A 24,806-nucleotide genomic window follows, 5' to 3' on the forward strand; every position below is an offset into this window, starting at 1 on the left:
TCTTGTACATAGGGGCAGTATTATAGTAGTTATATTCTTGTACATAGGAGCAGTATTATAGTAGTTATATTCTTGTACATAGGGGCAGTATTATAGTAGTTATATTCCTGTACATAGGAGCAGTATTATAGTAGTTATATTCTTGTACATAGGGGGCAGTATTATAGTAGCTATATTCTTGTACATAGGGGCAGTATTATAGTAGTTATATTAGTGTACATAGGGGCAGTTTAATAGATGAAGATACAATTTTTATATGCCGTACCATCATGTAACTGGAGCATAAAGGAAATAATTATACACACCCTCAGAGATCAGTATTATTTTTAATGGAACGTCACACAGAATGATTGAACATTTGATTATAAAGTGAACATTGTGCTCCCTGATCTGTCCCTTGTCAATCTGGAGGAGATAAAGCTTCTTAATCCCCGGAGTGTGGTCCTGTAAGAACTGCGCTGCTTCGTTATCTTCCGTTCTGCCGTTGTAGTCATATTAACGCTTAGACTTGTGATAAAGGATTCCGTTCCTGTGTCACATTGTGATATATATTCTGCAGCTTAAATAGGGATTTTGTGGTGACCTCCTCATCTGATGCTTCGTCCGCTCACTATTATATTACACCAATATTTCCATATAAAATCTTCATAAATGTATTTTATAGTTGTGTAAAAATAAATATATGTGCACCCTTAGAGGAGGCATCTCTGGTATTCTATGTACAAGGCTCTTCCCACCACATATAGAGCAGATTCACAGTTGTGTCTTATACTTTGCTTTCAATCCTTGAACGTTTTCGTGTCCTCCTGGAATACATTCAGCTCACGGTGCACACAAAGCTGAGGTTTTGTCACAATGTATCAGCTCAATGGCGATGAAACCAATGTGATTTATTTTAGTTTATCAGTGAAGAGAAAATATATCAGAGTGGGAAAATTTCTGCAGTTTAAATACCTGGACTGGATACAACTGTGCCAAACCCTCAGCGTTGTGATATAGGAAAACTTATTTTAAAATCACAGGTTTCTTTGCATAAATTTGTGTGAACCGTCACTGTTGCGCCCCCATCAGGTCACAAGAGGAACGACACCCCCCCCCCCACTGTAGTAGTACTTATTATTAGAGGAGGTTATGGGGGACGTCTATCCTCCCTGCAGTAAGTTATAGGCATAAGTGTGGGGGGAGGGGGTCTTATAATTAACAATCAGCAGCTCTGTGTTTTACGTACCGAGCCCCCCATCCATAGTAGTGCAGTAATCAGTGCTTTATAAAGAGCTGGACATTATAACATTCCCTCGCCGATCGGGGAGACCGGCTCGTTCACATCATTATAACATACAGATCCCGATAGAAGATCTCCCTTATGTGTCGGCAGCTTCAACCATAAAGTTGTCAAACTGAGCAAACTCCAAGGCGCCCGTCCCTATGGCGGCCCAGCCATGCACTGGTCCCAGCGTGAGGACGTCAGTCCACAAGGGGCTACCGTTCAGCAGACCGGAGGCAGAGAACCCCTGAATCACAGAGAAACAGAAAGCACCGAAATTATTACACTGCACAGGAATAGAGCGTTATATACAAGCTGTAATATCATGTAGTGAGGTCACGTCCCGTATAACCGATATCTGGAGAGCGGTGATGTCACCTTCTGTATAATATAACTGATATCTGGAGAGCGGTGATGTCACTGCTGTATAATATAACTGATATCTGGAGAGCGGTGATGTCACCGCTGTATAATATACTGATATCTGGAGAGCGGTGATGTCACTGCTGTATAATATTACTGATATCTGGAAAGCGGTGATGTCACTGCTGTATAATATTACTGATATCTGGAGAGCGGTGATGTCACTGCTGTATAATATTACCGATATCTGGAGAGCGGTGATGTCACCTCCTGTATAATATAACTGATATCTGGAGAGCGGTGATGTCACCTCCTGTATAATATACTGATATCTGGAGAGCGGTGATGTCACCGCTGTATAATATAACTGATATCTGGAGAGCAGTGATGTCACTTCCTGCACGGGTGCTCAGGTCTCTCACCTTTACATGGAGGGTCAGCGTGTGCCAGTCTCTGGCCCGGACCCCTGACAGCCCCTTCCGCAGGATAATCTTCCCTTCTGATAATGACAATTACAGGTTAGTACTTCTGGCCGTTATGTAATAAGCCCGGTATTCTCTGGGGGCTGAAACTTACGCAAATCTCCTGTGACTTTGTAAGTGCCGTCCGCAGACACCCAGAAATAAATCCCTTTGGCCTGGTATACGGGCGACCCTCCCTGGTCCACCCTGGCGGCAATGAACACGCTGCCTGTGCCCGGGGTCTCGATGTAGATGTCGCAGGTTACGGTAACATTGCACCTGTGCAGAGAAACATCACACGGACATTACCACTGTCAGGGTCGCCGCCTTCATGGACAATTCTAAACGTTCCCTGACATTAAAAATCCACCCTGACGTCAGTCCAGCTCACAGGTGCGGTGCTGTCACAATTGTATCTGATCTAGACAAGTCTGCGAGCTCATGTCATCAGCAGCACGCACCTTCTTCGCTGGAAACTTTGCTACAGTGTGTCAGTGCAGGTGATAATCAGACATATGGCTCACCAGGAGTAGTCTCCGATCACGCTGATGGCCTGATTGGGGTCAGATCCCCAGGTGATCGGCCGCTGAGTCAGGACCTGACGGAAGGTGAAGACGTGATCCCCGGGGTCCGAAGTGTTTGTGAAATACTCAAAGATGCCGGACTGATCGGCGAAATTAGGGGCTTCACTAAACGGAGGATTACCTGGACAAGGGGGACACAAAGGAAAGATGTTACAGATATCCTGCCCGGATGGCGGGGTCCACACTGATCTAAGGAGATAGATGATAATGCGCGCCGGCCGGAAATACCCCCACGTAATGCATGCCGGAAGGAAATACCCCCACGTAATGCGCGCCGGCCGGAAGTACCCCCACGTAATGCGCGCCGGCCGGAAATACCCCCACGTAATGCGCGCCGGCCGGAAATACCCCCACGTAATGCGCGCCGGCCGGAAATACCCCCACGTAATGCGTGCCGGCCGGAAATACCCCCACGTAAAGCGTGCCGGCCGGAAATACCCCCACGTAAAGCGTGCCGGCCCGAAATACCCCCACGTAATGCGTGCCGGCCGGAAATACCCCCACGTAAAGCGTGCCGGCCGGAAATACCCCCACGTAATACAATCATCCTATATACGTCTTGTACATAACAATGGAGGAAACATTACAGTAAGCTGCCACTTAGCGACCTAGAGACTAAATATCATCAAGTCCAGCAGCTTCATGAGAACGTCATCAAATCTTGACCTTCCAGAACCCTCCTGAGACTCAGGAGTCAGGACCTGAAGGAAACTCACGGACATTGAAGTCGTCTTTGTATTTCCTAGGGAAAGGCTGAGACGCGGGGGGGCTGGGATACGACCCCTTCCGCCCTGTTGTCAGGGTTGTCAACGTGTAAACCTCATCCACATCAAGCTCCAGCGTAAAGGACCCTCCTGTAACCTAAAAAAGACGGCCAGCCATTACTGACAGCCCTGTGTCCAGGCACCCTCCCCCGCTTCATGCATTACCGCAATGGTGGATTTCTTGGTGAACAGCGCCGGTTTGCTGGAGTTGGTGCAAAGCTTGGAATACCAGACCTGCAGCGACGTCAGGGCGTTCTACAGAGGCGAGAAAGGGTTTTAATGGTCCGAGACAAAAGGTTATTATGGTCCGACATGAAGGTTATAATGGTCCGACATGAAGGTTATAATGGTCCGACATGAAGGTTATAATGGTCCGAGACAAAAGGTTATAATGGTCCGACATGAAGTTTATAATGGTCCGAGACAAAAGGTTATTATGGTCCGACATGAAGGTTATAATGGTCCGAGACAAAAGGTTATAACGGTCCGACATGAAGGTTATAATGGTCCGAGACAAAAGGTTATTATGGTCCGACATGAAGGTTATAATGGTCCGAGACAAAAGGTTATAATGGTCCGAGACAAAAGGTTACAATGGTCCGAGACAAAAGGTTACAATGCTCCGAGACAAAAGGTCATAATGGTCGGCCATTACACGTTATATTGCATCACGGACGTTCCGATACTCACGAAGGAGCCGTCCAGCTGGAATGTGGCGTTCTGCGCAGAGACGCTGAATTTGGGCAGAGGAGGCCGGATACAGACAGAGTTGTCGTGAGTCTGAAGATATAATGGAGGACAGGATTACACTCGCTCAGAATCCAGCCAAAAAGAAAGGGATCCGGAGGTATCCACCTATGAGTGGAGAGCTCCTCTATCAGAGGGGGAAAGAGGGGACGCAGCTACAGATCCTCATATAAGCAGTAGAGCCGGGAGAGGAGGGGGGACGCAGCTACAGATCCTCAAATAAGCAGTAGAGCGGGGAGAGGAGGGGGAAGCAGCTACAGATCCTCATATAAGCAGTAGAGCGGGGAGAGGAGGTGGGACGCAGCTACAGATCCTCATATAAGCAGTAGAGCGGGGAGAGGAGGAGGAGGACACAACTACAGATCCTCATATAAGCAGTAGAGCGGGGAGAGGAGGGGGACGCAGCTACAGATCCTCATATAAGCAGTAGAGCGGGGAGAGGAGGGGGACGCAGCTACAGATCCTCATATAAGCAGTAGAGCGGGGAGAGGAGGGGGACGCAGCTACAGATCCTCATATAAGCAGTAGAGCGGGGAGAGGAGGAGGACGCAGCTACAGATCCTCATATAAGCAATAGAGCGGGGAGAGGAGGAGGACGCAGCTACAGATCCTCATATAAGCAGTAGAGCGGGGAGAGGAGGGGGACGCAGCTACAGATCCTCATATAAGCAGTAGAGCGGGGAGAGGAGAGGGACGCAGCTACAGATCCTCATATAAGCAGTAGAGCGGGGAGAGGAGGGGGACGCAGCTACAGATCCTCATATAAGCAGTAGAGCGGAGAGAGGAGGGGGACGCAGCTACAGATCCTCATATAAGCAGTAGAGCGGGGAGAGGAGGAGGACGCAGCTACAGATCCTCATATAAGCAGTAGAGCGGGGAGAGGAGGAGGACGCAGCTACAGATCCTCATATAAGCAGTAGAGCGGGGAGAGGAGGAGGACACAGCTAGAGATCCTCATATAAGCAGTAGAGCGGGGAGAGGAGAGGGGATGCAGCTACAGATCCTCATATAAGCAGTAGAGCGGGGAGAGGAGGGGGAAGCAGCTACAGATCCTCATATAGGCAGTAGAGCGGGGAGAGGAGGGGGACACAGCTAGAGATCCTCATATAAGCAGTAGAGCTGGGAGAGGAGGGGGACACAGCTAGAGATCCTCATATAAGCAGTAGAGCTGGGAGAGGAGGGGGACACAGCTACAGATCCTCATATAAGCAGTAGAGCTGGGAGAGGAGGGGGACGCAGCTACAGATCCTCATATAAGCAGTAGAGCGGGGAGAGGAGGCGGATGCAGCTACAGATCCTCATATAAGCAGTAGAGCGGGGAGAGGAGGGGGAAGCAGCTACAGATCCTCATATAAGCAGTAGAGCGGGGAGAGGAGGTGGGACGCAGCTACAGATCCTCATATAAGCAGTAGAGCGGGGAGAGGAGGAGGACACAACTACAGATCCTCATATAAGCAGTAGAGCTGGGAGAGGAGGGGGACGCAGCTACAGATCCTCATATAAGCAGTAGAGCGGGGAGAGGAGGGGGACGCAGCTACAGATCCTCATATAAGCAGTAGAGCGGGGAGAGGAGGGGGACGCAGCTACAGATCCTCATATAAGCAGTAGAGCGGGGAGAGGAGGAGGACGCAGCTACAGATCCTCATATAAGCAATAGAGCGGGGAGAGGAGGAGGACGCAGCTACAGATCCTCATATAAGCAGTAGAGCGGGGAGAGGAGGGGGACGCAGATACAGATCCTCATATAAGCAGTAGAGCGGGGAGAGGAGAGGGACGCAGCTACAGATCCTCATATAAGCAGTAGAGCGGGGAGAGGAGGAGGACGCAGCTACAGATCCTCATATAAGCAGTAGAGCGGGGAGAGGAGGAAGACGCAGCTACAGATCCTCATATAAGCAGTAGAGCGGGGAGAGGAGGGGAGATGCAGCTACAGATCCTCATATAAGCAGTAGAGCGGGGAGAGGAGGGGGAAGCAGCTACAGATCCTCATATAGGCAGTAGAGCGGGGAGAGGAGGGGGACACAGCTAGAGATCCTCATATAAGCAGTAGAGCTGGGAGAGGAGGGGGACCCAGCTACAGATCCTCATATAAGCAGTAGAGCGGGGAGAGGAGGAGGACGCAGCTACAGATCCTCATATAAGCAGTAGAGCGGGGAGAGGAGGAAGACGCAGCTACAGATCCTCATATAAGCAGTAGAGCGGGGAGAGGAGGGGAGATGCAGCTACAGATCCTCATATAAGCAGTAGAGCGGGGAGAGGAGGGGGAAGCAGCTACAGATCCTCATATAGGCAGTAGAGCGGGGAGAGGAGGGGGACACAGCTAGAGATCCTCATATAAGCAGTAGAGCTGGGAGAGGAGGGGGACACAGCTAGAGATCCTCATATAAGCAGTAGAGCTGGGAGAGGAGGGGGACACAGCTACAGATCCTCATATAAGCAGTAGAGCTGGGAGAGGAGGGGGACGCAGCTACAGATCCTCATATAAGCAGTAGAGCGGGGAGAGGAGGCAGATGCAGCTACAGATCCTCATATAAGCAGTAGAGCGGGGAGAGGAGGGGGACGCAGTTACAGATCCTCATATAAGCAGTAGAGCGGGGAGAGGAGGGGGACGCAGCTACAGATCCTCATATAAGCAGTAGAGCGGGGAGAGGAGGAGGACGCAGCTGCAGATCCTCATAAGCAGTAGAGAGGGGAGAGGAGGGGGACCCAGCTACAGATCCTCATATAAGCAGTAGAGCGGGGAGAGGAGGGGGGACGCAGCTACAGATCCTCATATAAGCAGTAGAGCGGGGAGAGGAGGGGGACGCAGCTACAGATCCTCATATAAGCAGTAGAGCGGGGAGAGGAGGGGGACGCAGCTACAGATCCTCATATAAGCAGTAGAGCGGGGAGAGGAGGGGGGACGCAGCTACAGATCCTCATAAGCAGTAGAGCGGGGAGAGGAGGGGGGACGCAGCTACAGATCCTCATATAAGCAGTAGAGCGGAGAGAGGAGGGGGACGCAGCTACAGATCCTCATATAAGCAGTAGAGCGGGGAGAGGAGGGGGACGCAGCTACAGATCCTCATATAAGCAGTAGAGCGGGGAGAGGAGGGGGGACGCAGCTACAGATCCTCATATAAGCAGTAGAGCGGGGAGAGGAGGGGGATGCAGCTACAGATCCTCATATAGGCAGTAGAGCGGGGAGAGGAGGAGGACGCAGCTACAGATCCTCATATAAGCAGTAGAGCTGGGAGAGGAGGGGGACGCAGCTAGAGATCCTCATATAAGCAGTAGAGCTGGGAGAGGAGGGGGACACAGCTAGAGATCCTCATATAAGCAGTAGAGCTGGGAGAGGAGGGGGACACAGCTATATATCCTCATATAAGCAGTAGAGCTGAGAGAGGAGGGGGACGCAGCTACAGATCCTCATATAGGCAGTAGAGCGGGGAGAGGAGGGGGACGCAGCTACAGATCCTCATATAAGCAGTAGAGCGGGGAGAGGAGGGGGACGCAACTGCAGATCCTCATATAAGCAGTAGAGCGGGGAGAGGAGGGGGACGCAGCTACAGATCCTCATATAAGCAGTAGAGCGGGGAGAGGAGGGGGACGCAGCTACAGATCCTCATATAAGCAGTAGAGCGGGGAGAGGAGGGGGACGCAGCTACAGATCCTCATATAAGCAGTAGAGCGGGGAGAGGAGGGGGAAGCAGCTACAGATCCTCATATAAGCAGTAGAGCGGGGAGAGGAGGGGGACGCAGCTGCAGATCCTCATATAAGGAGTAGAGCGGGGAGAGGAGGGGGACGCAGCTACAGATCCTCATATAAGCAGTAGAGCGGGGAGAGGAGTGGGAAGCAGCTACAGATCCTCATATAAGCAGTAGAGCTGGGAGAGGAGGGGGAAGCAGCTACAGATCCTCATATAAGCAGTAGAGCGGGGAGAGGAGGGGGGACGCAGCTACAGATCCTCATATAATCAGTAGAGCGGGGAGAGGAGGGGGACGCAGCTACAGATCCTCATATAAGCAGTAGAGCGGGGAGAGGAGGGGGACGCAGCTACAGATCCTCATATAAGCAGTAGAGCGGGGAGAGGAGGGGGGACGCAGCTACAGATCCTCATATAAGCAGTAGAGCGGGGAGAGGAGGGGGACGCAGCTACAGAGCCTCATATAGGCAGTAGAGCGGGGAGAGGAGGGGGACGCAGCTACAGATCCTCATATAAGCAGTAGAGCCGGGGAGAGGAGGAGGACGCAGCTACAGATCCTCATATAAGCAGTAGAGCGGGGAGAGGAGGGGGACGCAGCTACAGATCCTCATATAAGCAGTAGACCGGGGAGAGGAGGAGGACGCAGCTACAGATCCTCATATAAGCAGTAGAACGGGGAGAGGAGGGGGACGCAGCTACAGATCCTCATATAAGCAGTAGAGCGGGGTGAGGAGGGGGGACGCAGCTACAGATCCTCATATAAGCAGTAGAGCTGGGAGAGGAGGGGGACGCAGCTACAGATCCTCATATAAGCAGAAGAGCGGGGAGAGGAGGGGGACGCAGCTACAGATCCTCATATAAGCAGTAGAGCGGGGAGAGGAGGGGGGACGCAGCTACAGATCCTCATATAAGCAGTAGAGCCGGGAGAGGAGGGGGGACGCAGCTACAGATCCTCATATAAGCAGTAGAGCCGGGAGAGGAGGGGGGACGCAGCTACAGATCCTCATATAAGCAGTAGAGCGGGGAGAGGAGGGGGACGCAGCTACAGAGCCTCATATAGGCAGTAGAGCGGGGAGAGGAGGGGGACGCAGCTACAGATCCTCATATAAGCAGTAGAGCCGGGGAGAGGAGGAGGACGCAGCTACAGATCCTCATATAAGCAGTAGAGCGGGGAGAGGAGGGGGACGCAGCTACAGATCCTCATATAAGCAGTAGACCGGGGAGAGGAGGAGGACGCAGCTACAGATCCTCATATAAGCAGTAGAGCGGGGAGAGGAGGGGGACGCAGCTACAGATCCTCATATAAGCAGTAGAGCGGGGAGAGGAGGGGGACGCAGCTACAGATCCTCATATAAGCAGTAGAGCGGGGTGAGGAGGGGGGACGCAGCTACAGATCCTCATATAAGCAGTAGAGCTGGGAGAGGAGGGGGACGCAGCTACAGATCCTCATATAAGCAGTAGAGCGGGGAGAGGAGGGGGACGCAGCTACAGATCCTCATATAAGCAGTAGAGCGGGGAGAGGAGGGGGGACGAAGCTACAGATCCTCATATAAGCAGTAGAGCCGGGAGAGGAAGTGGGACGCAGCTACAGATCCTCATATAAGCAGTAGAGCGGGGAGAGAAGGAGGACACAACTACAGATCCTCATATAAGCAGTAGAGCTGGGAGAGGAGGGGGACGCAGCTACAGATCCTCATATAAGCAGTAGAGCGGGGAGAGGAGGGGGACGCAGCTACAGATCCTCATATAAGCAGTAGAGCGGGGAGAGGAGGGGGGAAGCAGCTACAGATCCTCATATAAGCAGTAGAGCGGGGAGAGGAGGTGGGACGCAGCTACAGATCCTCATATAAGCAGTAGAGCGGGGAGAGAAGGAGGACACAACTACAGATCCTCATATAAGCAGTAGAGCTGGGAGAGGAGGGGGACGCAGCTACAGATCCTCATATAAGCAGTAGAGCGGGGAGAGGAGGGGGACGCAGCTACAGATCCTCATATAAGCAGTAGAGCGGGGAGAGGAGGGGGACGCAGCTACAGATCCTCATATAAGCAGTAGAGCGGGGAGAGGAGGAGGACGCAGCTACAGATCCTCATATAAGCAATAGAGCGGGGAGAGGAGGAGGACGCAGCTACAGATCCTCATATAAGCAGTAGAGCGGGGAGAGGAGGGGGAAGCAGCTACAGATCCTCATATAAGCAGTAGAGCAGGGAGAGGAGAGGGACGCAGCTACAGATCCTCATATAAGCAGTAGAGCGGGGAGAGTTGTGGGACACAGCTACAGATCCTCATATAAGCAGTAGAGCGGGGAGAGGAGGGGGAAGCAGCTACAGATCCTCATATAAGCAGTAGAGCGGGGAGAGGAGGGGGACGCAGCTACAGATCCTCATATAAGCAGTAGAGCGGGGAGAGGAGGAGGACGCAGCTACAGATCCTCATATAAGCAGTAGAGCGGGGAGAGGAGGGGGACGCAGCTACAGATCCTCATATAAGCAGTAGAGCGGGGAGAGGAGGGGGACGCAGCTACAGATCCTCATATAAGCAGTAGAGCGGGGAGAGGAGGGGGACGCAGCTACAGATCCTCATATAAGCAGTAGAGCGGGGAGAGGAGGGGGACGCAGCTATAGATCGTCATATAAGCAGTAGAGCGGGGAGAGGAGGGGGAAGCAGCTACAGATTCTCATGTAAGCAGTAGAGCGGGGAGAGGAGGGGGACGCAGCTACAGATCCTCATATAAGCAGTAGAGCGGGGAGAGGAGGGGGACGCAGCTACAGATCCTCATATAAGCAGTAGAGCGGGGAGAGGAGGGGGAAGCAGCTACAGATCCTCATAAGCAGTAGAGCGGGGAGAGGAGGGGGACGCAGCTACAGATCCTCATATAAGCAGTAGAGCGGGGAGAGGAGGGGGACGCAGCTACAGATCCTCATATAGGCAGTAGAGCGGGGAGAGGAGGGGGACGCAGCTACAGAACCTCATATAAGCAGTAGAGCGGGGAGAGGAGGGGGGATGCAGCTACAGATCCTCATATAGGCAGTAGAGCGGGGAGAGGAGGGGGACGCAGCTACAGATCCTCATATAAGCAGTAGAGCGGGGAGAGGAGGGGGAAGCAGCTACAGATCCTCATATAAGCAGTAGAGCGGGGAGAGGAGGGGGAAGCAGCTACAGATCCTCATATAGGCAGTAGAGCGGGGAGAGGAGGGGGACGCAGCTGCAGATCCTCATATAAGCAGTAGAGCTGGGAGAGGAGGGGGACGTAGCTGCAGATCCTCATATAAGCAGTAGAGCGGGGAGAGGAGGGGGACGCAGCTACAGATCCTCATATAAGCAGTAGAGCGGGGAGAGGAGGGGGAAGCAGCTGCAGAGCCTCATATAAGCAGTAGAGCGGGGAGAGGAGGGGGACGCAGCTACAGATCCTCATATAAGCAGTAGAGCGGGGAGAGGAGGGGGGACGCAGCTACAGATCCTCATATAAGCAGTAGAGCTGGGAGAGGAGGGGGGACGCAGCTACAGATCCTCATATAAGCAGTAGAGCGGGGAGAGGAGAGGGACGCAGCTACAGATCCTCATATAGGCAGTAGAGCGGGGAGAGGAGGGGGGACGCAGCTGCAGATCCTCATATAAGCAGTAGAGCGGGGAGAGGAGGGGGGACTCAGCTGCAGATCTTCATATAAGCAGTAGAGCGGGGAGAGGAGGGGGGACGCAGCTGCAGATCCTCAAATAAGCAGTAGAGCGGGGAGAGGAGGGGGACGCAGCTACAGATCCTCATATAAGCAGTAGAGCGGGAAGAGGAGGGGGGATGCAGCTACAGATCCTCATATAAGCAGTAGAGCGGGGAGAGGAGGGGGACGCAGCTACAGATCCTCATATAAGCAGTAGAGCGGGGAGAGGAGGGGGGACGCAGCTACAGATACTCATATAGGCAGTAGAGCGGGGAGAGGAGGGGGACGCAGCTACAGATCCTCATATAAGCAGTAGAGCGGGGAGAGGAGGGGGACGCAGCTACAGATCCTCATATAAGCAGTAGAGCGGGGAGAGGAGGAGGACGCAGCTACAGATCCTCATATAAGCAGTAGAGCGGGGAGAGGAGGGGGAAGCAGCTACAGATCCTCATATAAGCAGTAGAGCGGGGAGAGGAGGGGGGACGCAGCTACAGATCCTCATAAGCAGTAGAGCGGGGAGAGGAGGGGGGACGCAGCTACAGATCCTCATATAAGCAGTAGAGCGGAGAGAGGAGGGGGACGCAGCTACAGATCCTCATATAAGCAGTAGAGCGGGGAGAGGAGGGGGGACGCAGCTACAGATCCTCATAAGCAGTAGAGCGGGGAGAGGAGGGGGACGCAGCTACAGATCCTCATATAGGCAGTAGAGCGGGGAGAGAAGGGGGACACAGCTAGAGATCCTCATATAAGCAGTAGAGCTGGGAGAGGAGGGGGACACAGATAGAGATCCTCATATAAGCAGTAGAGCTGGGAGAGGAGGGGGACACAGCTATAGATCCTCATATAAGCAGTAGAGCTGGGAGAGGAGGGGGACACAGCTACAGATCCTCATATAAGCAGTAGAGCGGGGAGAGGAGGGGGACGCAGCTACAGATCCTCATATAAGCAGTAGAGCAGGGAGAGGAGGGAGACGCAGCTACAGATCCTCATATAAGCAGTAGAGCGGGGAGAGGAGGGGGACACAGCTACAGATCCTCATATAAGCAGTAGAGCGGGGAGAGGAGGTGGACACAGCTACAGATCCTCATATAAGCAGTAGAGCGGGGAGAGGAGGGGGGACGCAGCTACAGATCCTCATATAAGCAGTAGAGCGGGGAGAGGAGGGGGAAGCAGCTACAGATCCTCATATAGGCAGTAGAGCGGGGAGAGGTGGGGGACGCAGCTACAGATCCTCATATAAGCAGTAGAGCGGGGAGAGGAGGGGGACGCAGCTACAGATCCTCATATAAGCAGTAGAGCGGGGAGAGGAGGGGGACGCAGCTACAGAGCCTCATATAGGCAGTAGAGCGGGGAGAGGAGGGGGACGCAGCTACAGATCCTCATATAAGCAGTAGAGCCGGGGAGAGGAGGAGGACGCAGCTACAGATCCTCATATAAGCAGTAGAGCGGGGAGAGGAGGGGGACGCAGCTACAGATCCTCATATAAGCAGTAGACCGGGGAGAGGAGGAGGACGCAGCTACAGATCCTCATATAAGCAGTAGAGCGGGGAGAGGAGGAGGACGCAGCTACAGATCCTCATATAAGCAGTAGAGCGGGGAGAGGAGGGGGACGCAGCTACAGATCCTCATATAAGCAGTAGAGCGGGGAGAGGAGGGGGACGCAGCTACAGATCCTCATATAAGCAGTAGAGCGGGGTGAGGAGGGGGGACGCAGCTACAGATCCTCATATAAGCAGTAGAGCGGGGAGAGGAGGGGGACGCAGCTACAGATCCTCATATAAGCAGTAGACCGGGGAGAGGAGGAGGACGCAGCTACAGATCCTCATATAAGCAGTAGAGCGGGGAGAGGAGGGGGACGCAGCTAAAGATCCTCATATAAGCAGTAGAGCGGGGAGAGGAGGGGGACGCAGCTAAAGATCCTCATATAAGCAGTAGAGCGGGGAGAGGAGGGGGACGCAGCTACAGATCCTCATATAAGCAGTAGAGCGGGGAGAGGAGGGGGACGCAGCTATAGATCGTCATATAAGCAGTAGAGCGGGGAGAGGAGGGGGAAGCAGCTACAGATTCTCATGTAAGCAGTAGAGCGGGGAGAGGAGGGGGACGCAGCTACAGATCCTCATATAAGCAGTAGAGCGGGGAGAGGAGGGGGACGCAGCTACAGATCCTCATATAAGCAGTAGAGCGGGGAGAGGAGGGGGAAGCAGCTACAGATCCTCATAAGCAGTAGAGCGGGGAGAGGAGGGGGACGCAGCTACAGATCCTCATATAAGCAGTAGAGCGGGGAGAGGAGGGGGACGCAGCTACAGATCCTCATATAGGCAGTAGAGCGGGGAGAGGAGGGGGACGCAGCTACAGAACCTCATATAAGCAGTAGAGCGGGGAGAGGAGGGGGGATGCAGCTACAGATCCTCATATAGGCAGTAGAGCGGGGAGAGGAGGGGGAAGCAGCTACAGATCCTCATAAGCAGTAGAGCGGGGAGAGGAGGGGGACGCAGCTACAGATCCTCATATAAGCAGTAGAGCGGGGAGAGGAGGGGGACGCAGCTACAGATCCTCATATAGGCAGTAGAGCGGGGAGAGGAGGGGGACGCAGCTACAGAACCTCATATAAGCAGTAGAGCGGGGAGAGGAGGGGGGATGCAGCTACAGATCCTCATATAGGCAGTAGAGCGGGGAGAGGAGGGGGACGCAGCTGCAGATCCTCATATAAGCAGTAGAGCTGGGAGAGGAGGGGGACGTAGCTGCAGATCCTCATATAAGCAGTAGAGCGGGGAGAGGAGGGGGACGCAGCTACAGATCCTCATATAAGCAGTAGAGCGGGGAGAGGAGGGGGAAGCAGCTGCAGAGCCTCATATAAGCAGTAGAGCGGGGAGAGGAGGGGGACGCAGCTACAGATCCTCATATAAGCAGTAGAGCGGGGAGAGGAGGGGGGACGCAGCTACAGATCCTCATATAAGCAGTAGAGCTGGGAGAGGAGGGGGGACGCAGCTACAGATCCTCATATAAGCAGTAGAGCGGGGAGAGGAGAGGGACGCAGCTACAGATCCTCATATAGGCAGTAGAGCGGGGAGAGGAGGGGGGACGCAGCTGCAGATCCTCATATAAGCAGTAGAGCGGGGAGAGGAGGGGGGACTCAGCTACAGATCCTCATATAAGCAGTAGAGCGGGGAGAGGAGGGGGGACGCAGCTGCAGATCCTCAAATAAGCAGTAGAGCGGGGAGAGGAGGGGGACGCAGCTACAGATCCTCATATAAGCAGTAGAGCGGGAAGAGGAGGGGGGATGCAGCTACAGATCCTCATATAAGCAGTAGAGCGGGGAGAGGAGGGGGACGCAGCTACAGATACTCATATAGGCAGTAGAGCGGGGAGAGGAGGGGGACGCAGCTACAGATCCTCATATAAGCAGTAGAGCGGGGAGAGGAGGGGGACGCAGCTACAGATCCTCATATAAGCAGTAGAGCGGGGAGAGGAGGAGGACGCAGCTACAGATCCTCATATAAGCAGTAGAGCGGGGAGAGGAGGGCGAAGCAGCTACAGATCCTCATATAAGCAGTAGAGCGGGGAGAGGAGGGGGGACGCAGCTACAGATCCTCATAAGCAGTAGAGCGGGGAGAGGAGGGGGGACGCAGCTACAGATCCTCATATAAGCAGTAGAGCGGAGAGAGGAGGGGGACGCAGCTACAGATCCTCATATAAGCAGTAGAGCGGGGAGAGGAGGGGGGACGCAGCTACAGATCCTCATAAGCAGTAGAGCGGGGAGAGGAGGGGGACGCAGCTACAGATCCTCATATAGGCAGTAGAGCGGGGAGAGAAGGGGGACACAGCTAGAGATCCTCATATAAGCAGTAGAGCTGGGAGAGGAGGGGGACACAGATAGAGATCCTCATATAAGCAGTAGAGCTGGGAGAGGAGGGGGACACAGCTATAGATCCTCATATAAGCAGTAGAGCTGGGAGAGGAGGGGGACACAGCTACAGATCCTCATATAAGCAGTAGAGCGGGGAGAGGAGGGGGACGCAGCTACAGATCCTCATATAAGCAGTAGAGCAGGGAGAGGAGGGAGACGCAGCTACAGATCCTCATATAAGCAGTAGAGCGGGGAGAGGAGGGGGACACAGCTACAGATCCTCATATAAGCAGTAGAGCGGGGAGAGGAGGTGGACACAGCTACAGATCCTCATATAAGCAGTAGAGCGGGGAGAGGAGGGGGGACGCAGCTACAGATCCTCATATAAGCAGTAGAGCGGGGAGAGGAGGGGGAAGCAGCTACAGATCCTCATATAGGCAGTAGAGCGGGGAGAGGTGGGGGACGCAGCTACAGATCCTCATATAAGCAGTAGAGCGGGGAGAGGAGGGGGACGCAGCTACAGATCCTCATATAAGCAGTAGAGCGGGGAGAGGAGGGGGACGCAGCTACAGAGCCTCATATAGGCAGTAGAGCGGGGAGAGGAGGGGGACGCAGCTACAGATCCTCATATAAGCAGTAGAGCCGGGGAGAGGAGGAGGACGCAGCTACAGATCCTCATATAAGCAGTAGAGCGGGGAGAGGAGGGGGACGCAGCTACAGATCCTCATATAAGCAGTAGACCGGGGAGAGGAGGAGGACGCAGCTACAGATCCTCATATAAGCAGTAGAGCGGGGAGAGGAGGAGGACGCAGCTACAGATCCTCATATAAGCAGTAGAGCGGGGAGAGGAGGGGGACGCAGCTACAGATCCTCATATAAGCAGTAGAGCGGGGAGAGGAGGGGGACGCAGCTACAGATCCTCATATAAGCAGTAGAGCGGGGTGAGGAGGGGGGACGCAGCTACAGATCCTCATATAAGCAGTAGAGCGGGGAGAGGAGGGGGACGCAGCTACAGATCCTCATATAAGCAGTAGAGCGGGGAGAGGAGGAGGACGCAGCTACAGATCCTCATATAAGCAGTAGAGCGGGGAGAGGAGGGGGACGCAGCTAAAGATCCTCATATAAGCAGTAGAGCGGGGAGAGGAGGGGGACGCAGCTACAGATCCTCATATAAGCATTAGAGCGGGGAGAGGAGGTGGACACAGCTACAGATCCTCATATAAGCAGTAGAGCGGGGAGAGGAGGGGGGACGCAGCTACAGATCCTCATATAAGCAGTAGAGCGGGGAGAGGAGGGGGAAGCAGCTACAGATCCTCATATAGGCAGTAGAGCGGGGAGAGGTGGGGGACGCAGCTACAGATCCTCATATAGGCAGTAGAGCGGGGAGAGGTGGGGGACGCAGCTACAGATCCTCATATAAGCAGTAGAGCGGGGAGAGGAGGGGGACGCAGCTACAGATCCTCATATAAGCAGTAGAGCGGGGAGAGGAGGGGGACGCAGCTACAGAGCCTCATATAGGCAGTAGAGCGGGGAGAGGAGGGGGACGCAGCTACAGATCCTCATATAAGCAGTAGAGCCGGGGAGAGGAGGAGGACGCAGCTACAGATCCTCATATAAGCAGTAGAGCGGGGAGAGGAGGGGGACGCAGCTACAGATCCTCATATAAGCAGTAGACCGGGGAGAGGAGGAGGACGCAGCTACAGATCCTCATATAAGCAGTAGAGCGGGGAGAGGAGGAGGACGCAGCTACAGATCCTCATATAAGCAGTAGAGCGGGGAGAGGAGGGGGACGCAGCTACAGATCCTCATATAAGCAGTAGAGCGGGGTGAGGAGGGGGGACGCAGCTACAGTTCCTCATATAAGCAGTAGAGCGGGGAGAGGAGGGGGACGCAGCTACAGATCCTCATATAAGCAGTAGAGCGGGGAGAGGAGGGGGACGCAGCTACAGATCCTCATATAAGCAGTAGAGCGGGGAGAGGAGGGGGAAGCAGCTACAGATCCTCATATAAGCAGTAGAGCGGGGAGAGGAGGTGGGACGCAGCTACAGATCCTCATATAAGCAGTAGAGCGGGGAGAGGAGGAGGACGCAGCTACAGATCCTCATATAAGCAGTAGAGCGGGGAGAGGAGGGGGACGCAGCTACAGATCCTCATATAAGCAGTAGAGCGGGGAGAGGAGGGGGACGCAGCTACAGATCCTCATATAAGCAGTAGAGCGGGGAGAGGAGGGGGACGCAGCTACAGATCCTCATATAAGCAGTAGAGCGGGGAGAGGAGGGGGACGCAGCTACAGATCCTCATATAAGCAATAGAGCGGGGAGAGGAGGAGGACGCAGCTACAGATCCTCATATAAGCAGTAGAGCGGGGAGAGGAGGGGGACGCAGCTACAGATCCTCATATAAGCAGTAGAGCGGGGAGAGGAGAGGGACGCAGCTACAGATCCTCATATAAGCAGTAGAGCGGGGAGAGGAGGGGGACGCAGCTACAGATCCTCATATAAGCAGTAGAGCGGAGAGAGGAGGGGGACGCAGCTACAGATCCTCATATAAGCAGTAGAGCGGGGAGAGGAGGAGGACGCAGCTACAGATCCTCATATAAGCAGTAGAGCGGGGAGAGGAGGAGGACGCAGCTACAGATCCTCATATAAGCAGTAGAGCGGGGAGAGGAGGAGGACACAGCTAGAGATCCTCATATAAGCAGTAGAGCGGGGAGAGGAGGGGGGATGCAGCTACAGATCCTCATATAAGCAGTAGAGCGGGGAGAGGAGGGGGAAGCAGCTACAGATCCTCATATAGGCAGTAGAGCGGGGAGAGGAGGGGGACACAGCTAGAGATCCTCATATAAGCAGTAGAGCTGGGAGAGGAGGGGGACACAGCTAGAGATCCTCATATAAGCAGTAGAGCTGGGAGAGGAGGGGGACACAGCTACAGATCCTCATATAAGCAGTAGAGCTGGGAGAGGAGGGGGACGCAGCTACAGATCCTCATATAAGCAGTAGAGCGGGGAGAGGAGGCGGATGCAGCTACAGATCCTCATATAAGCAGTAGAGCGGGGAGAGGAGGGGGAAGCAGCTACAGATCCTCATATAAGCAGTAGAGCGGGGAGAGGAGGGGGACGCAGCTACAGATCCTCATATAAGCAGTAGAGCGGGGAGAGGAGGAGGACACAACTACAGATCCTCATATAAGCAGTAGAGCTGGGAGAGGAGGGGGACGCAGCTACAGATCCTCATATAAGCAGTAGAGCGGGGAGAGGAGGGGGACGCAGCTACAGATCCTCATATAAGCAGTAGAGCGGGGAGAGGAGGGGGACGCAGCTACAGATCCTCATATAAGCAGTAGAGCGGGGAGAGGAGGAGGACGCAGCTACAGATCCTCATATAAGCAATAGAGCGGGGAGAGGAGGAGGACGCAGCTACAGATCCTCATATAAGCAGTAGAGCAGGGAGAGGAGGGGGACGCAGCTACAGATCCTCATATAAGCAGTAGAGCGGGGAGAGGAGAGGGACGCAGCTACAGATCCTCATATAAGCAGTAGAGCGGGGAGAGGAGGGGCACGCAGCTACAGATCCTCATATAAGCAGTAGAGCGGGGAGAGGAGGAGGACGCAGCTACAGATCCTCATATAAGCAGTAGAGCGGGGAGAGGAGGAGGACGCAGCTACAGATCCTCATATAAGCAGTAGAGCGGGGAGAGGAGGAGGACACAGCTGGAGATCCTCATATAAGCAGTAGAGCGGGGAGAGGAGGGGGGATGCAGCTACAGATCCTCATATAAGCAGTAGAGCGGGGAGAGGAGGGGGAAGCAGCTACAGATCCTCATATAGGCAGTAGAGGGGGGAGAGGAGGGGGGATGCAGCTACAGATCCTCATATAAGCAGTAGAGCGGGGAGAGGAGGGGGAAGCAGCTACAGATCCTCATATAAGCAGTAGAGCTGGGAGAGGAGGGGGACACAGCTAGAGATCCTCATATAAGCAGTAGAGCTGGGAGAGGAGGGGGACACAGCTAGAGATCCTCATATAAGCAGTAGAGCTGGGAGAGGAGGGGGACACAGCTACAGATCCTCATATAAGCAGTAGAGCTGGGAGAGGAGGGGGACGCAGCTACAGATCCTCATATAAGCAGTAGAGCGGGGAGAGGAGGGGGATGCAGCTACAGATCCTCATATAAGCAGTAGAGCGGGGAGAGGAGGGGGACGCAGCTACAGATCCTCATATAAGCAGTAGAGCGGGGAGAGGAGGCGGATGCAGCTACAGATCCTCATATAAGCAGTAGAGCGGGGAGAGGAGGGGGACGCAGCTACAGATCCTCATATAAGCAGTAGAGCAGGGAGAGGAGGGGGACGCAGCTACAGATCCTCATATAAGCAGTAGAGCGGGGAGAGGAGGAGGACGCAGCTGCAGATCCTCATAAGCAGTAGAGAGGGGAGAGGAGGGGGACGCAGCTACAGATCCTCATATAAGCAGTAGAGCGGGGAGAGGAGGGGGGACGCAGCTACAGATCCTCATATCAGCAGTAGAGCGGGGAGAGGAGGGGGACGCAGCTACAGATCCTCATATAAGCAGTAGAGCGGGGAGAGGAGGGGCACGCAGCTACAGATCCTCATATAAGCAGCAGAGCGGGGAGAGGAGGAGGACGCAGCTACAGATCCTCATATAAGCAGTAGAGCGGGGAGAGGAGGAGGACGCAGCTACAGATCCTCATATAAGCAGTAGAGCGGGGAGAGGAGGAGGACACAGCTGGAGATCCTCATATAAGCAGTAGAGCGGGGAGAGGAGGGGGGATGCAGCTACAGATCCTCATATAAGCAGTAGAGCGGGGAGAGGAGGGGGAAGCAGCTACAGATCCTCATATAGGCAGTAGAGCGGGGAGAGGAGGGGGACGCAGCTACAGATCCTCATATAAGCAGTAGAGCGGGGAGAGGAGGGGCACGCAGCTACAGATCCTCATATAAGCAGTAGAGCGGGGAGAGGAGGAGGACGCAGCTACAGATTCTCATATAAGCAGTAGAGCGGGGAGAGGAGGAGGACGCAGCTACAGATCCTCATATAAGCAGTAGAGCGGGGAGAGGAGGAGGACACAGCTGGAGATCCTCATATAAGCAGTAGAGCGGGGAGAGGAGGGGGGATGCAGCTACAGATCCTCATATAAGCAGTAGAGCGGGGAGAGGAGGGGGAAGCAGCTACAGATCCTCATATAGGCAGTAGAGCGGGGAGAGGAGGGGGACACAACAAGAGATCCTCATATAAGCAGTAGAGGTGGGAGAGGAGGGGGACACAGCTAGAGATCCTCATATAAGCAGTAGAGCTCGGAGAGGAGGGGGACACAGCTACAGATCCTCATATAAGCAGTAGAGCTGGGAGAGGAGGGGGACGCAGCTACAGATCCTCATATAAGCAGTAGAGCGGGGAGAGGAGGGGGACGCAGCTGCAGATCCTCATATAAGCAGTAGAGCGGGGAGAGGAGGAGGACGCAGCTACAGATCCTCATATAAGCAGTAGAGCGGGGAGAGGAGGGGGACGCAGCTAAAGATCCTCATATAAGCAGTAGAGCGGGGAGAGGAGGGGGACGCAGCTACAGATCCTCATATAAGCAGTAGAGCGGGGAGAGGAGGTGGACACAGCTACAGATCCTCATATAAGCAGTAGAGCGGGGAGAGGAGGGGGGACGCAGCTACAGATCCTCATATAAGCAGTAGAGCGGGGAGAGGAGGGGGAAGCAGCTACAGATCCTCATATAGGCAGTAGAGCGGGGAGAGCTGGGGGACGCAGCTACAGATCCTCATATAGGCAGTAGAGCGGGGAGAGGTGGGGGACGCAGCTACAGATCCTCATATAAGCAGTAGAGCGGGGAGAGGAGGGGGACGCAGCTACAGATCCTCATATAAGCAGTAGAGCGGGGAGAGGAGGGGGACGCAGCTACAGAGCCTCATATAGGCAGTAGAGCGGGGAGAGGAGGGGGACGCAGCTACAGATCCTCATATAAGCAGTAGAGCCGGGGAGAGGAGGAGGACGCAGCTACAGATCCTCATATAAGCAGTAGAGCGGGGAGAGGAGGGGGACGCAGCTACAGATCCTCATATAAGCAGTAGACCGGGGAGAGGAGGAGGACGCAGCTACAGATCCTCATATAAGCAGTAGAGCGGGGAGAGGAGGAGGACGCAGCTACAGATCCTCATATAAGCAGTAGAGCGGGGAGAGGAGGGGGACGCAGCTACAGATCCTCATATAAGCAGTAGAGCGGGGAGAAGAGGGGGACGCAGCTACAGATCCTCATATAAGCAGTAGAGCGGGGTGAGGAGGGGGGACGCAGCTACAGATCCTCATATAAGCAGTAGAGCGGGGAGAGGAGGGGGACGCAGCTAAAGATCCTCATATAAGCAGTAGAGCAGGGAGAGGAGGGGGACGCAGCTACAGATCCTCATATAAGCAGTAGAGCGGGGAGAGGAGAGGGACGCAGCTACAGATCCTCATATAAGCAGTAGAGCGGGGAGAGGAGGGGCACGCAGCTACAGATCCTCATATAAGCAGTAGAGCGGGGAGAGGAGGAGGACGCAGCTACAGATCCTCATATAAGCAGTAGAGCGGGGAGAGGAGGAGGACGCAGCTACAGATCCTCATATAAGCAGTAGAGCGGGGAGAGGAGGAGGACACAGCTGGAGATCCTCATATAAGCAGTAGAGCGGGGAGAGGAGGGGGGATGCAGCTACAGATCCTCATATAAGCAGTAGAGCGGGGAGAGGAGGGGGAAGCAGCTACAGATCCTCATATAGGCAGTAGAGGGGGGAGAGGAGGGGGGATGCAGCTACAGATCCTCATATAAGCAGTAGAGCGGGGAGAGGAGGGGGAAGCAGCTACAGATCCTCATATAAGCAGTAGAGCTGGGAGAGGAGGGGGACACAGCTAGAGATCCTCATATAAGCAGTAGAGCTGGGAGAGGAGGGGGACACAGCTAGAGATCCTCATATAAGCAGTAGAGCTGGGAGAGGAGGGGGACACAGCTACAGATCCTCATATAAGCAGTAGAGCTGGGAGAGGAGGGGGACGCAGCTACAGATCCTCATATAAGCAGTAGAGCGGGGAGAGGAGGGGGATGCAGCTACAGATCCTCATATAAGCAGTAGAGCGGGGAGAGGAGGGGGACGCAGCTACAGATCCTCATATAAGCAGTAGAGCGGGGAGAGGAGGCGGATGCAGCTACAGATCCTCATATAAGCAGTAGAGCGGGGAGAGGAGGGGGACGCAGCTACAGATCCTCATATAAGCAGTAGAGCGGGGAGAGGAGGGGGACGCAGCTACAGATCCTCATATAAGCAGTAGAGCGGGGAGAGGAGGAGGACGCAGCTGCAGATCCTCATAAGCAGTAGAGAGGGGAGAGGAGGGGGACGCAGCTACAGATCCTCATATAAGCAGTAGAGCGGGGAGAGGAGGGGGGACGCAGCTACAGATCCTCATATCAGCAGTAGAGCGGGGAGAGGAGGGGGACGCAGCTACAGATCCTCATATAAGCAGTAGAGCGGGGAGAGGAGGGGCACGCAGCTACAGATCCTCATATAAGCAGCAGAGCGGGGAGAGGAGGAGGACGCAGCTACAGATCCTCATATAAGCAGTAGAGCGGGGAGAGGAGGAGGACGCAGCTACAGATCCTCATATAAGCAGTAGAGCGGGGAGAGGAGGAGGACACAGCTGGAGATCCTCATATAAGCAGTAGAGCGGGGAGAGGAGGGGGGATGCAGCTGCAGATCCTCATATAAGCAGTAGAGCGGGGAGAGGAGGGGGAAGCAGCTACAGATCCTCATATAGGCAGTAGAGCGGGGAGAGGAGGGGGACGCAGCTACAGATCCTCATATAAGCAGTAGAGCGGGGAGAGGAGGGGCACGCAGCTACAGATCCTCATATAAGCAGTAGAGCGGGGAGAGGAGGAGGACGCAGCTACAGATCCTCATATAAGCAGTAGAGCGGGGAGAGGAGGAGGACGCAGCTACAGATCCTCATATAAGCAGTAGAGCGGGGAGAGGAGGAGGACACAGCTGGAGATCCTCATATAAGCAGTAGAGCGGGGAGAGGAGGGGGGATGCAGCTACAGATCCTCATATAAGCAGTAGAGCGGGGAGAGGAGGGGGAAGCAGCTACAGATCCTCATATAGGCAGTAGAGCGGGGAGAGGAGGGGGACACAACAAGAGATCCTCATATAAGCAGTAGAGCTCGGAGAGGAGGGGGACACAGCTACAGATCCTCATATAAGCAGTAGAGCTGGGAGAGGAGGGGGACGCAGCTACAGATCCTCATATAAGCAGTAGAGCGGGGAGAGGAGGGGGACGCAGCTGCAGATCCTCATATAAGCAGTAGAGCGGGGAGAGGAGGAGGACGCAGCTACAGATCCTCATATAAGCAGTAGAGCGGGGAGAGGAGGGGGACGCAGCTAAAGATCCTCATATAAGCAGTAGAGCGGGGAGAGGAGGGGGACGCAGCTACAGATCCTCATATAAGCAGTAGAGCGGGGAGAGGAGGTGGACACAGCTACAGATCCTCATATAAGCAGTAGAGCGGGGAGAGGAGGGGGGACGCAGCTACAGATCCTCATATAAGCAGTAGAGCGGGGAGAGGAGGGGGAAGCAGCTACAGATCCTCATATAGGCAGTAGAGCGGGGAGAGGTGGGGGACGCAGCTACAGATCCTCATATAGGCAGTAGAGCGGGGAGAGGTGGGGGACGCAGCTACAGATCCTCATATAAGCAGTAGAGCGGGGAGAGGAGGGGGACGCAGCTACAGATCCTCATATAAGCAGTAGAGCGGGGAGAGGAGGGGGACGCAGCTACAGAGCCTCATATAGGCAGTAGAGCGGGGAGAGGAGGGGGACGCAGCTACAGATCCTCATATAAGCAGTAGAGCCGGGGAGAGGAGGAGGACGCAGCTACAGATCCTCATATAAGCAGTAGAGCGGGGAGAGGAGGGGGACGCAGCTACAGATCCTCATATAAGCAGTAGACCGGGGAGAGGAGGAGGACGCAGCTACAGATCCTCATATAAGCAGTAGAGCGGGGAGAGGAGGAGGACGCAGCTACAGATCCTCATATAAGCAGTAGAGCGGGGAGAGGAGGGGGACGCAGCTACAGATCCTCATATAAGCAGTAGAGCGGGGAGAAGAGGGGGACGCAGCTACAGATCCTCATATAAGCAGTAGAGCGGGGTGAGGAGGGGGGACGCAGCTACAGATCCTCATATAAGCAGTAGAGCGGGGAGAGGAGGGGGACGCAGCTACAGATCCTCATATAAGCAGTAGACCGGGGAGAGGAGGAGGACGCAGCTACAGATCCTCATATAAGCAGTAGAGCGGGGAGAGGAGGGGGACGCAGCTAAAGATCCTCATATAAGCAGTAGAGCGGGGAGAGGAGGGGGACGCAGCTACAGATCCTCATATAAGCAGTAGAGCGGG

General features: G+C 54.5%; 1 protein-coding gene across 1 annotated transcript in view; it reads right to left on the bottom strand.

Annotated features, from left to right (window-relative positions):
• Positions 1–307: 307 nt before the first annotated feature.
• Positions 308–24,806, bottom strand: part of LOC141153372 (galactocerebrosidase-like) — a gene marked incomplete at its 5' end in the record, with an annotated part of 48,077 nt that continues 23,578 nt past the window's right edge. The window contains 7 exon segments of the mRNA XM_073638078.1: positions 308–1,511; positions 2,050–2,126; positions 2,204–2,367; positions 2,613–2,793; positions 3,389–3,533; positions 3,602–3,691; positions 4,127–4,216. Of these exon segments, the coding sequence (XP_073494179.1) occupies positions 1,362–1,511; positions 2,050–2,126; positions 2,204–2,367; positions 2,613–2,793; positions 3,389–3,533; positions 3,602–3,691; positions 4,127–4,216 (897 nt within the window).

Source organism: Phyllobates terribilis, unplaced genomic scaffold (genome assembly GCF_046119375.1).
Source record: "Phyllobates terribilis strain yellow unplaced genomic scaffold, ASM4611937v1 Scaffold_7__3_contigs__length_470593459, whole genome shotgun sequence".
Classification (NCBI taxonomy): Eukaryota; Metazoa; Chordata; class Amphibia; order Anura; family Dendrobatidae; genus Phyllobates; species Phyllobates terribilis.